General features: G+C 36.7%; 3 protein-coding genes and 1 long non-coding RNA gene across 4 annotated transcripts in view; 3 read left to right on the forward strand and 1 right to left on the reverse strand.

The window, feature by feature from the left end:
• LOC105381123 (protein Wnt-7b) overlaps positions 1 to 4,316 on the forward strand; it is a 53,571-nt gene extending 49,255 nt beyond the window's left edge. Inside the window, exons 7-9 of the mRNA XM_048631458.1 lie at positions 2,279 to 2,472; positions 2,998 to 3,143; positions 3,920 to 4,316. Of these exons, the coding sequence (XP_048487415.1) occupies positions 2,279 to 2,472; positions 2,998 to 3,143; positions 3,920 to 4,071 (492 nt within the window). The 3' untranslated portion in view covers positions 4,072 to 4,316. The remainder of the gene's footprint in view (positions 1 to 2,278; positions 2,473 to 2,997; positions 3,144 to 3,919) is intronic.
• Positions 4,317 to 9,203: 4,887 nt separating this feature from the next.
• Positions 9,204 to 10,263, forward strand: LOC105382068 (rhythmically expressed gene 2 protein). Its single transcript, XM_011551892.3, has one exon. The coding sequence runs from the start codon at positions 9,419 to 9,421 to the stop codon at positions 10,139 to 10,141; it is 723 nt and encodes a 240-aa protein (XP_011550194.3). The 5' UTR covers positions 9,204 to 9,418; the 3' UTR covers positions 10,142 to 10,263.
• Positions 10,264 to 11,086: 823 nt separating this feature from the next.
• Positions 11,087 to 12,659, reverse strand: LOC105382067 (GATA zinc finger domain-containing protein 1). Its single transcript, XM_038111103.2, has 3 exons — positions 12,156 to 12,659; positions 11,650 to 11,836; positions 11,087 to 11,315 (listed from the first exon to the last, which is right to left on the reverse strand). Exons 1-3 carry the CDS (start codon positions 12,558 to 12,560, stop codon positions 11,149 to 11,151), a joined length of 759 nt encoding a protein of 252 aa, XP_037967031.1. The 5' UTR covers positions 12,561 to 12,659; the 3' UTR covers positions 11,087 to 11,148.
• A 449-nt stretch (positions 12,660 to 13,108) lies between these two features.
• Positions 13,109 to 14,005, forward strand: LOC125490936. The gene is made up of 2 exons (XR_007267978.1): positions 13,109 to 13,492; positions 13,805 to 14,005. It is a non-coding gene; the product is annotated as an uncharacterized LOC125490936 (long non-coding RNA).
• The last annotated feature ends 170 nt before the right edge of the window (positions 14,006 to 14,175 follow it).

Genomic DNA, 14,175 nt, shown 5'->3' on the forward strand with positions numbered 1-14,175 from the left:
CGCATTTCTAAACCTAGAGTAGTCATAAGTATTTAAAAGTCTTTGAATTAAAAATGTTTTATACATAGTGGCAGTATGATTTTTATCTCATAAATAACTTCCATCAAGACAGTACGCAGCATCTAGGTATAATCGTAGTTGCAGCATATACCTACCTACTTTTATAATAACCGAATTTAAAATACTTAAGTACCTAAGTAATGAAAAAAATACGTTCACGCACGACGGCCATTAATAGCTCTTATTCACACAGTCATAACAAGAAACGATTAAAAACAATAAAAATAAAATATCTCATAATAATAAAATAAGTGCTTAAGTGAATAATTGCATGTCTACAAATTCTCAACACCTATTTTTAAACTGGCTGGTTGCGTGTTGGCGCGTGAAAAAAAGGAACAATTTAAAAAGTAAATCTTAATATGGCAGGGCTATAATGAAACGGTTAAGAGCTGCTGTCGCGTTATTTGTTTTTTTAAACACATTTAACTCAATATATAATTCAAACTTGTTGCTAGAATTAAATCCTCATTAAATTTTTGGCTAGATAATTATATAAAAATGTAGATACGTACCTATAAAAGCTTTAATAAAAATACACTCACGAGCAAAGAAACAGTTCCACTTACAAAATTCCGACACTTAACCGTCTCAATTTTTTTTAAACATTTAATAGGAAATTTGCACAAAATGTTTATGTTTTTAGGTGGTAGTATTCTGGTGAGCTTTAAAATGCATTTCAATATTGCAGACGGTGTCATTAAGATTTTCCGATCAAGAGTAACTTGGTGCTTTTCTCACTGGAACTTTCATTGCCAGTGAGTGTATGTATGCATGCATGCATGCATACATGTGATTTACTTAAAATAATTTTGCTTTATGGCTCTTACTTTCTTGTCCCCCTAAACCGCAGTATTAACCAAACAAACATTATTTATTTAACAAAATATTAACTAGGTAACTACCTACTTAAGTGCTCAAAAACATTTTATCCATCTTTTGAAGTCTGGAATGATTGAAGCAAACCCAATCCACTAAAAGTAAAAGTAGCCTCTGGTATTTTTATGATTGTTATTTTACATCGTAATCACTCGGCTACCCGTTTTTATTCAAAAATATACCGCAATTTCCTCCCTGCGTGAGTTCTCATACTTAAACTCCGAATATCTCACGACAGGTCCTTTAACCAACCTCTTTAGCTATGAACCTCCAAACCTCGCCATCTTTCTTCAACCATAGAGTTTGTCTTCGCTTGTCACAACCGCAGTGTAATGTTTGCAAGAATGAATTCGCTCGAGGCATAATTGAAGCTTCTGAAGCCGAATGGTCGTTTTATACAATACAGTAATTAGGCCTTTAGGGCCAAGATAGATCTAGAATTGCAGGGAAAAGCTGGGAATATGCCGTAAACACTAGCTTCGACTTATATTACCTAATTGGATAGGTAGGTATTGATTGTTGATTGCGGGCTGCTTGTGCGTTTATCTTATTCTGGGATGCAATCGTTTGCTGCGGATATGGCTAATAGGCAGTTGATAATTAAATGGATTGGAGTTATAAACGTTTTTTAAGAGATATGCATCTGCCGGGTGTTTAGCGCGGGAACTAAGTATTTAGCTACTTAGGTAGTTAAGTATACACAGTATATACAGTAGTACCTACACTTTAGCTCAAGAAATTATGCTGCTTTGTGGGATTTCGTCTCTATAATAATAAGTAATAAGTACCTACTTTATACCACTTATGCAACGTCAGTATACTTATGGTTACACTGAAGCTTCAGGAACTCAATGAATAAGTAATTAACGATCCATCGTTTTCAATCCAACGTATTTCACAGCATTTTTGCCCCGCGGCACGGGCCTGTTATTGACGTTGATAAACCCATTTAAATGCCATATTTATAGCGTATATCGATATAGTGACGACCATTTACGTCGATAACGTACCTGTGCAGTGGAGACTGGCACGATCATCATACACTCACGTGCAATGAAAAAGTTCCACCTGCCTGACGTTCCATATGTCACTTAAACTTTTCCAATGCACGTAAGTGTTAAACGAAAACTTTCACCGTGTCAAACGCCTACCTTCTACCACACCTGAAGACCTAGCATGGGGCGTATTTAATTCGTGACAAAAGCGCTCCGTCGCGTTCTCTCTTGAGGCTGCGCTATGTGAGTGAGAGCCATGCAAAGCTTTTGTCACGTCTTAAATGCGCCCCGTGCTGCTAGCCCTTCAGATAAACATAATAACCACTTCATCTCCCCTCTCCCAGATGGTAAAAGACCTGGTCCGGCTCGAGTGCAAGTGCCACGGCGTGTCTGGCTCCTGCGCGCTCAAGACCTGCTGGCGGGCGTTGCCCAACTTCAAGACTGTGGCGACGGCGCTGAAGGAGAAGTACATGAGGGCGAAGATGGTGGCCAGACACCCGTCGCCGGTGGCGGGGCATGCGCTGGTGGTTGTACGAAGGTGAGGATTAGTTTGTGTAGGTTGGTTGGGTTTAGATGGTTTAGATCTAGAAGCGTTTCGGAAGGATTTTGACAGAAATAGGTGCGTGAGTTATTATTGTTGCGCAAATTCGATGATAAATTTTATAGCTTAATAGGCTTGAACTCCTAATTTGGACATGTATGGTTATACGCTCATCAATATCACACTGGACATAAGCGCCTGTCAAGGTCATACACAACTCGATCTGTCCTCGACCCTCTGTACCAGCTATCTGTCAATTCCCACCGGCTTTGAGACCGGAACTTAAGCGTGCCTTTCCACCAGAGCTATATTATTATGCAGCTATCCTGTGCTATGCAGAAATCCGTCCCTACCAATGAATATGATTGGTGGATATCAAACACATCCATAGCAACGAAGAACACATCTCTCGTGAAGAAGCACCGTTAAGGACTCTGGCTATGCCGACCCTCCACTACCCAGCAGCATAATAAACAAAGCTCTCTGCAACACAGCAGTTTATAATCAACATCATATCCTCAGTTCCAGATCCCGCACCCCCCTCCTCGGCCGGCAGCCTCGCAAGTCGGAGCTGGTGTACCTGCAGCGCTCGCCCTCGTACTGCGAGCCCGACGAGGCTAATGGAGTCTACGGGACGCACGGGCGACACTGCAGCAACAAGTCTCGTGGTAGGGGGTTGTTGTGTTCTTAGTTAGATGTGTTGCTTAAAGACACAACCTAAGTGCTATCAATAGGCTGTCAAAGGACATAAAAATGTGACTTTTGACTAGACAAAATATTGGTGACCCCGACAAGATTAGAACACTCAACCCTCCAATCTAGCAAATAATGGCTGAAAATTCCAAATTTCGGTATGTAAGGAGTAATACTAGGCCGGCGCAAGTCTGAGCTGGTGTACCTGCAGCGCTCGCCCTCGTACTGCGAGCTGGATGAGGCGAACGGAGTGTACGGGACGCGCGGCCGACATTGCAGCAACAAGTCTCGTTGTACGGAGGATTTTGTAGTGGTTGCTTTTCCGCGCGCATTGATTGACAGTGTTGCCTCTAGTAATGAGACTGAATCTGAAGGGCTAGTACGGGGCAGTGCATTTAAGACGTGACAAAAGTTTTGCATCACGCTCACTCACATCGCACTGCCTCAAGAGCTCGCAGCGGAGAACTTTTGTCACGTCTTAGTAGCGCCCCGTGCTACTTACCTACTTAGCCCGTCACGGCCTTATAGTGACGGTCTAAGTAGGTATAGGTAACTACTATCTGTCGGATAAGCAGCTATTTAACTTAGCAATAAAGCAGTTTATATCGAGTTAAATACTTTACTTTACACCTATGTATCTACTAACTACTACCTAACTACCATTATTCAAAGAAAACTTTCCACAACAACCCTCACTAAATGATCCCAGAAAACCACCCCAACATAAACTTTGCTATCCCCCTTTCCGCAGGCGAAAACAGCTGCGAAAAGCTCTGCTGCGGTCGAGGCTACAACACTCTCCGCCACAGCGTCACCACTCAGTGCAACTGCACCTTCGTCTGGTGCTGCAAGGTGGTCTGTGACCGCTGCACCAACGAGACTGAGCTGTTCATCTGCAAGTGAAGAGTGCAACTGGAAGAGAATTCACTGGCTGTATAGATCGAGTTTCCTTTGCCTACTGTGTTTGAAAAATTCACTGGCTGTATAGATCAAGTTTCCATTGCCTACGGTGTTCTTAAATAATGTATAGCACAAATATAGCAATGCATGCAACTGGAACAGAAAGAACTCTCTTGCCTGTTGTAATCATGTTTGTTTTTTTTGTATTTCATCTTTAGAATGAGGAGTCAGAGTTGAATTTGGGACTTTAGTACAGTGAAACTATAAAGTCCTGAAATTAATGTTTGAGCAGGCCTGTGTCACTCCGCGCGTGGGCGGCGCAGGCGCCAGCCTGGCGCCTGCCGCGTCGAGTGGGCAAATCTAGTCGGCTGCCGCAAGCGGAAGACGATACACGCGCGCGCTATTTGTTCCTATTTCGTACTAGTTTATAAATGTCGTATTTAGGTATTTATTAAAATTTATGAATAGAAAAATGGACATAAAAAGAAAAAAAGCAGCAAAAAAATACTGTGCCGTATTTAATTGCTTAAATACGGATCGTGATCCAAATTTAATTTTTTTTAGATTACCAAAAGATGCTGACAGGTAAAACTAAACTAAGTATTTTATTGATTTCTTCTACGTTCCTTATTTGAAATGAAATTAATACGAACTACAAACCCTTTTTTTCCCCATGTTGAACAAAGTCTATTCCAATTTTTTTTTTAAAGTATTAAATTTACAGACACAACTACCTTCAAAATGTATTAATGAATCGATTATAAAATGTGAGCTGAGTGGGATTCGTGCTCAACTAAACTAAAACAGAACATCATGATCAATTTCATCTCAATATTATCACACATTATGAAGAAAAAAATCATTTTTTGACTGAAGTAAATGTTTTACGTAGATATAGGTACCTATCTACCTCTTTCTTTTACTTTTACTTCAAATAATAGATCTATGAATAGGTCTTTAACTATGAAATTGCCGTAGCTTCAACTAGTCATTTCCAATAGAAAATAAGTTTGGAATAGCTTTGTATTCTAAATTCAAATTATTTTGTTTTAATATCATGACATTCTTTTTACAAACTCAGTCCGTTGCTTAGTAAACGTTGAAGTCTGTGGTGCTGAGGCAACCCTAAGGTGGCTTCTTTTTCAATGCGTATAACCACGTATAACTTATTATGCACCGTAGTCCAGTGAAATAAGGCGCATATTCCCTCAAAAATAAATTGGTAGGTAAGTAAATAAAAACGTGTGCGGCTGGAGCGCGATCTAAATTAGATCTTATTGCTTATGGGATGGAGTCATATTTCTTTGATAGCCATTGCGAAGATGGACTTCTGTACCTGGTACTAGTTATTATTCTGTGGTTTGAGGAACTAAAATTTTCAGGAGCCTGGCACCATTAGAAAAGAAACATAAAAGTCATAACAATTGTTTATGTCAATAGGCGGTTGGCTGTTTTTTTGAATTTTCTTATTAATTATAAGGATAATCTAGATAAAAGCAACAATTTACGCTTGGTTGCAATTAGGAAGATGAAGAAAAATATTCGTAGTCAAGCTAGTGAAGTTATTTATCGAGTTTTTATACAATGTTTAGCGGAACATCAAGCTGGACACATTTTGTCGAATTTGGAGGATGTTTACGCTCGTACAGCGTCTATGACGGGTATGTAGCATTGTACAAATTGTAATAACTCATTTTTTATTAGTACCAACGGTTCATTTATCGATAAACCTAGGTTTAGAGCCCAAGTCGAACATTGTTTACATACCACTGATTGTAGGTTTCATCTGGTTTCAGTTGAGTCAAACCTTAACATTTTGATACTTGAAGATATATTTTTTGTTTACTTACTAAATTCACATTGTGTGAATTTGGGGGGGCATTGTGTAACTCAAAAAGAATTTTTATTTTATTTTATAGTTATATCGGACCAGCGTGCCAAAGAAGGCAAAATATGGAATATTTCTAACTCCTAGAAGAAACAGAACTGGCCGTCCAAAAAGAGAAATTGATGTCCTTACTATGTGTACCCTTCGTCAACAGATCCAGTTTTTTTATACAGTTGTAATAACGTTATCTAAATAAATATTTATTGGTTTCACTATTAGCCTTCATATCTAGCTTGTATAAGAGCTTTTTTGTGGATGGTAATTTGTTTTTAAAATACATAAACAGGTAGGAAGTTAACAGGCAAAATTTCAAGTATCAAAGTCAGTTATGTTTCGCTATATAGGGTTGCTACATGAAAGATAGCAGTGCCCTCATTTAATTTCAGGACTTTATAGTTTCACTGTACCATCTGTATACTCTATGCCCGCTTATTTTATAATCCGTGCCAATGTGCCAATAAAGAAACAAATATAAAATGGTAGCAATGATTTACATTAAATTAACCTCTACAAACTTATCTGTTCCGGTGACAGCTCACGTAAATGTGTAATATTTCTTCATTCTATAAGATTTTAAGTTTGCCAGCAGTGGTAATTCGCTCTTGTGGTTTCAATAAACCATCTAATCTATATCAATATATAATTCATTAGTAAATAATGAGATATGGATCAATTTAGTTCGCTCTAACCGAAACAGATAAGTTTGTCGCACTGTAGGTACCACTTTTACGCACTCCATATTATATCACTTATCAAGCATCCCTGTTTCGCATTATATCCAAAAGGCTTATCTTATAGGCATGGAAGTAGAAAAAATCTTTTTTTCTACTTCCATGCTTATAGGTAGTTGCGTTAAAATTAGCTCGTAAGAGGATTTATAAAGACCTCCTAAAAAAAATTAAAATACTTATACTTATGTAAGTTTTTGACTACTATTTTATTGCTATGACTGTTATGAGGTGTAAATAATTATTCTGTAAGTAAGATAACTAAATAAGATAATTTATTAACTTCACTCTCAATTTTTGTTTGTAACGTACTTATAAGAGTAGACATCTTTTCAGACTTTGAACGGTTAACTTAACATTTGTTAAGTACTTAATTAACTACCTACAATTTTAACACAAAGTACTTAAGTAGGCAACTACATCAAGTAATTATTTAATCATTAACGTAACTATCTAAACCATAATATTCTACTAGTTATATAAATTTCTTCATTAAAGTAGGTTATTAAATTTGCATTTAAGACTTGATGGCTTTAAATACATAAAATTATTTTTAAGTTCTTACCATGAATAATTATTAACGATGTAAGTAATACAAAAGTACTTCTTATAAAATTCATAAAATTTAGGTAAATATTGTATGCTTACTAGTACTTACTACCGTACTTACCCATTTAATTAATTATTATTACTTAACTATTTCCGAAATAAAAACGTTTACGTACTTACGTGCGACGATTGAAATTTTCGATTATGTATACAAATATTAGAACATTCATTCCAACATGTAGGTAACTAGTTAAATAAGAAGTAAGTAATTACTTCCTTACTTATGAATAACTAAGTATTTTTATTACTTATTATCATAAGAATAAGTATTAACTAATTAAGTACATAAGTGATCAAAATTAGCACTATACATTACATACTTAAGTCTTAACTTATTTTGTAATTTCTTAACATTCAATTTTAAAATAAATTCTTGAAGTTAAATTATTATTATTTTTATTTCTACTACAATACTAACAGCATATAGCTAATGTAAGTGTTCGTAAGTATCAATGTCTTTGTTTGTAAAAAAAACATAATAGTTAAGTAATTAAGTAAGTAGAGCGATGGAGCGTAGTATTTTGGGAGTAAAGCGAACAGATCGCATTCGCAACACCGACCTGCGCTCCAAAACTCAAATAGCTGACGTGGGTGCCAAGACTGCTAAACTGAAGTGGGACTGGGCGGGGCATGTCTGCCGTATGCAGCCAGAGAGGTGGGCAAAAAAGGCCACCCAATGGATACCCAACAACGGCCGCCGGCGCAGAGGCAGACCAAAAAGGAGATGGCGGGACGACCTGGACAATTTTAGCACGGAATGGTGTGAGCAGGCCCAAGAAAGGGATAAGTGGAAAGTTCTGGGAGAGACCTTTGCCCAGCAGTGGGACACTAGAGGTTAAGGAAAAAAAAAAGTTAAGTAAGTACCTATCGAAAACATGGTTGATGGTTGCTTTGGTAGCTAGAATGGTACTTACAGTCTGCCTAACTGCCGAAGCTAAATACTCTGTAAAAGTTTTCTTAAAAGCATCTTTGAAGAACATTCCATTTTAGTCAGGAAACATGCACAGTGCCTAGTTAAAAGTTTTCCAAATCCCACTCGTTATAAAAGTTTCGGCTTAGCGTAAAAGTCCTCTTTAGAAAATGTCTGGAGAACTTTTTAATTGGCTCGCAACTCTCTTTACTCTCATACGAAATATTTAAGTATAGCATACTTAGTTACCAAGTAGCTAATTCAGTAACTACGAAGTAGCTTAGATAAAGCATTGATAGCATTTTTTCTTCACTATGTAGGAGGCAGTAGGAGCCCACTGCTGGACGTCGGCCTCTCCCAAAGCACGCCACTGGCTGCGATCTATAGCTTTCCGCATCCAATTTTTACGAGCCACCTCTTGCAAGTGGTCACCCCAACTAGCCGGAGGACGTCCTACACTAAGGTTGCCAGTCGTTTACCCCATCAGCAGCAGCATCGACAGATGTGACCAGCCCACTGCCACTACTAACTCGGTGAGCTATGTCGGTGACTTTAGTCCTCTGTCGGATCACTTCGTTGCGCAATCTTTCAGTGACTCCAACCATTGGCAGTATGGGCTTTAGCCCGTAGCCATGCCCGTAGCCATTTCCCTGATAAGACAAAAGAACAACCATGTCATTGTCACACTGACACTCAATGTTGTCAAAAACAGCTGATCTTGACGTATCTCCGTTCAAAAACATAAAAATATAGGTTTAATCAAATAAATTAAATAAGTATTATATTATTAAAAAAACTCATGAGATTTGTCAAAGCCATATCACGCCAAAAAAATATCTACAATGAAATTAATGTGCAAATAAGACAAAAGTATTAGAAACAAAAAAAAAACTTTATTTTTTACGCATATAAATTTAAGATTCAAGTAGGTTTTTGAACGTTTATCATTTGAAGTTATCTAATTATTTTGTTTTGACCGAATTTCGTACAATTTTTTCAATCTTCATCCGAAACTTGTTTATTACATCTTATAAAATTAATTGAAGTGCTACTTTAAAATGAAGAAGAGATTGCCCGATAACTTTGTTAAAGCCCCAAGTTAAATGATTACGTCAACAGCATCCCAGACTGAACATGATCGAAACAATAATACGAAATTACAAATACTAAAAAAACTCCGCAAGTCGTCTAAAATCCACGACATCAGGGTCCAAGATGAGTCTAAAAGGTATAAAACTGGTCACTTTTGATGCCACAAACACACTCTTGAAATTCAAATCACCGCCTTGGGAATACTATGCCTGTATAGCTACAGATTATGGCTTCAAAGGTACAGGGGAAGAGATAAAGTCGTGTATGCTAAGCAGTTACAAAACCACATGGAGTCAGCACCCAAACTTCGGTAGAGATAGCATTGAATGGCCAGAATGGTGGCGAAAAGTTGTAACATTGACACTAAAAGACAAGGTACCAAGTAAGGAACTAAATAACATAGCTAGCAGACTCATACAAGACTTTAAAACCACCAAATGTTGGGAATGCAATAAAGGTGCTAACAAAATATTAAGAAAGATCAAAGAAAAAGGTATCAACATTGGAGTCATATCCAATTTCGACCCGAGACTGCATGAGATCTTACAAAATGTGGATATTCACAAATACTTTGACTTTGTTTTAACATCATACGAAGTTGGATACGCCAAACCTGATGTGAGGATATTTGAGAAAGCTCTAGAAAAATGTGGAGACGGTGTAACACCAGAAGAATCGCTTCACATAGGCGATGATGTGGAGAAGGATTTAGAAGGAGCACAATCAGCCAATTGGAAGGCTGTACTCATTACCAAAGCAACTGAGAAACCACTAGCATGTAAACATGTGTTCAAAACCTTAGATGAGTTAAGCTTAGCTGTAGAGAATGGTCTAACCTTGTTTTGATGATTATTTCTTATTTAGGTAGTTAAGAGTAGACTTAGCAATCAATTTTGTTGTTTATTTAGAGGGAGAAAGGTACTTAAGTTTATTTTGCTATTTATTCTTAATTATATTTCTGGTTTTTACTTAGTTTACTTTGATTTTCCTATCACCTACTTAGCATTGTATTTAATATTAATATTTTAGATAGGTATGTACTAGGTACTTAGTAGGCAATTAATGCTTCCATAGCCAATTTACATCAGTGTCCACTAAATTTGTCACCAAAGTCAAGCCTGTAAACCATTTAGGCCATTGCAATACAAACACGTGTTATCTGGTGGCCATTATAAATCACAGTTAAGGGGAATTTCATGCAAATTTGTCGCAATTTAAATCATAGCCTCTGTACGTGAAATTACAACATTTGTCTCCCACAAACTGGTGTTCTGCATAATGAATAGCTCCAAAAGCTGATTTGACGTAAATAATTGGTTCAGACCACCTGACTCTCTGAAATAGCTTTGATTTTCAATGTTAGGCTGCCTTCCCAGTAGGCAAACAGCGCACTTGCGTTTAATACACAATTTGCATACCAGGAACGCAATCAGATGATAGGTAGCCAATTTTAATATGGTTCTTCCGGTTCTTCACACAGTGCTATGATGAAGAACCTGGAAAAACAGTTTGATAAGAGCTAAATTGAGAACATAGAATTGGATGATTTTTAGGTAGTGAATGGATAGTGAACTGGTAATGTTGATGCTAGGTAGCATAGACTAGAATATTATAACTGGCTGGGTAGCAGCTACTAATCTATTCATCCAAAAATAATAATACCATAGCAATTTTCTAACCTGTCTTTATCTGGATATGGGTCTCCAGAAATGAATTGGTTTTTATGAAAGGGAAAACCACATAAAACACATGAGCCTCATTCCCACCATAGAATCACCAAATTAAACCATCTTTTAACAAACAAGGCAAAACTTTATTACTTACTTAAATTACACACTATGTAAACTCTACACTTAATTTCTATCCTTCGGCTCTAAGCTGGTCCATACAAATCCTTTATACTCATTTGCCTCATTGTGGTCTAGTGGGTATGGTCTGCTGGTAGTCTTGTAATAGTCGCAGGGAGCATGCATCACAAACTCCATTACCTCCAGTTTACGGGGAAGCTCCTCTTCTGGGCCTGAAGTTAGATAAGAATATTTTAAGTTAACAACCAAATAAATAATATAATGGAAATATTTTTTTGGCTTGCCTCATTCAATGTAAAGATAAATTATGCAGCTACCTGTTTAACTGTAACATGAACAGTGAAATATATGGGCTGGCCAATGTGAGCTAAGATCTATTAGCTGAATAAGCAGCTTACAGAGATTTATCTTGCAAAATATTCTGTATACAGCAGTTTAACACACCATTTTGTTAGATTCAGTAAAGTATTTCCATGTCAGTCATTTCTTAATGGTGATTTATGTTTATTGATAACACAAGATCCATAACAGGTAAAATAAACTAACCAATAATATAAGTAGCAGGGTCAAATCTCTGGTCAGGCGGCGGGCTGGCTTTAGTCGGCAGGAGCCAGGTGATGACAGCACTCTTCTCACAGTACTGGTCCGTCATAAAGCCACGGATCTGAGCGTAGTATGTGCCTCCCTCCACGTCTATCATGGACACTATGTCTCCAACTTGCATGTATGTGCCCTGTGAATGAGAATTGGGTGGTAAGTTTCAGATGTTCAATGAAATTGGAATAATTTTTATTGTTTGTAGTAAAAACATATCATTCTTAAATAAAGTCTTAATTCCACATTGGAGAAAGGGTTCTTAATTAAAAGGGGTTTATTAGGATTTAGTTACGAAATAATTAATTATGTAAGTAATATTATATTATAGAGTCCTAAAGTTATTTATCAAGAACACAAACAATGCAATGCAATATCCTAAACACCATTCAGATTAAAGTAGAAACCATTCCTGTAAATACTGATATATTACAATGCTTGCTATTACAATCACTAACCTGATAAAACACAGAATCACTAGTAACAACAGTAGCTGTGGCCGTCGGCGCTTTTAAAGGTGGCCTCTTGAAGAGGCTTCTACGGCCCCTGCCTCGAGGAGCGGGCGTCTTAGGGGCATTATTAGCTGAAGGAGTCTTAGGCTTATATCTTGTAGCTCTAGTACTTTTCCTTGTACCCTTTCCAGTGGCTTTAGCCGGGGTTGTCTCCCCCTCATTTTTCGGCTCAATATCTTCGTCCATCTTTTCCTGACATTCAGTCTTGACCGAAGGAGTTGTTTTTGTCTCTTTCGAGTCTTTTGACGCAGAGTTCGCGAGATGGCATTCGTTGCAAATTTGCCCGCCTTCGGTGTTTCTCCACAGGAACGAGTCGGTACTGTCGCATTTTACGCACGTCGGCTTGGGCATGTTTGCTAAAAATAGACGGGTTTTGTTTGGGTTATTTGGTTTTATTTTGTTGATTTTTGCTAAAAGTTATAAAATGAAAACACAAACAAGCGCGACGCGAAATAAATGTTTTGAGTACGTTCCGTTCTACGTAGCGTTCATTTAAAAAAATTTCTTAATAAAAAAAATGATGTTGGATATAATCAGTAGTTCTAGATTCTGTCAATGATTTCTGATATATTGTGACTTAATAAAAACGTTGTTATTTTTACAAGTTATATTTTTATATATTTTTTCAAATTTACTCAATTATTATACAACAAATGTATTGCGTAGAATGAAATGATAATGTCACACTGACTGATTTCTTAGAATAATAACTCACTTTTCTATTGACTTTTCTAGCAAATAGTCCACGCCTCGTCCACGCGGATTACATTTTTGTTTTATGGCGTTTTGTTTGTGCACTGAGTTTACAAAAATATTAGAAAACGTTTCTAAAATAATAAGAGGATAAATAAAAACGAGAAAGTAAACCGAACGCAACCAATAGCCGGCTTCCGGCTCAGTCTGGCGAAAGACAGTCTGGAAAAAAATAAGTATGGAACGCGTACGAAAAATAATGGCGACCACCGCTCACAGAGTACTTTTTACGCTATCATAGACATCTTTGGCTTTTGTCATCTGTCAGTGTCAGTCAGTCAATCGTTTAGTTTGAAAAATAATTTTAAATCATAAATAAATTAAGATTTAACAGTTATTTATATATTATTATTACTGTGGATAAGTGCAGTGTTTGTGTGGAGGTACCTAACTATTAGTGTTGCTTGATATTATTGATAATAATTATGTTTTATACAACTTGTGAAATATGTGGTTTAAGAGCCGCTAGCCGGTCGTATAGATGGCCAAAAGAGAATTTTCATGGCCAAATTTCCACTGGATGAGGAAAGGTAAGCTACAATTAAAGGATAAAGCATAGGATTTAGATTATTTATATGTATAAAAAAGTTAAAGTCTAATAAAATAACTGGAGGGTCAGCACAACCAACAATAGTGCATGAATGTTTTTTTTATCGATATCGATATTTTTATTTATCATTAGTACGCACAGCTCATCAATCAGAACAACTTTTGTCTACTAGTTTTGGAAATTAGCGAAAATCAAATTCGGATCTCCATACAAAAATTACCAGTGACTTTTATTATTCCTACTTAAATAATATTTAATTGTTTAATAATAATTATAAAAATGTTGTTTGCAGATGTAAACAGTGGGTTAAGATGACCGGTAAGGAGGATCTGGTTTATGTGCCTATTGAAAAGCTACATCAACTTAAACGAATTTGTGGCAATCATTTTCTACCACAACATTTTAAGAACACAATTGAAAAAAAAACAATTCCATGTGTGGGACTTACTGCAGACACTTTATTTTATAATAAATAAATATAATTATATTTTTCCACTTTTATTTTATTTCAACATTAAATCATAGCACTTACGTCAACGGAAAATCTCGAGTTTATTTTATGGATTATATTTTTGTGTTCAATTAGGAACATAACATAACGTTAAACCGAGACTTAACGTTGGTGTCATTGTGTAACACTGAAATCCTATTGTGTAAAACTGA

Source organism: Plutella xylostella, chromosome 28 (assembly GCF_932276165.1).
Source record: "Plutella xylostella chromosome 28, ilPluXylo3.1, whole genome shotgun sequence".
NCBI classification, from domain to species: domain Eukaryota; kingdom Metazoa; phylum Arthropoda; class Insecta; order Lepidoptera; family Plutellidae; genus Plutella; species Plutella xylostella.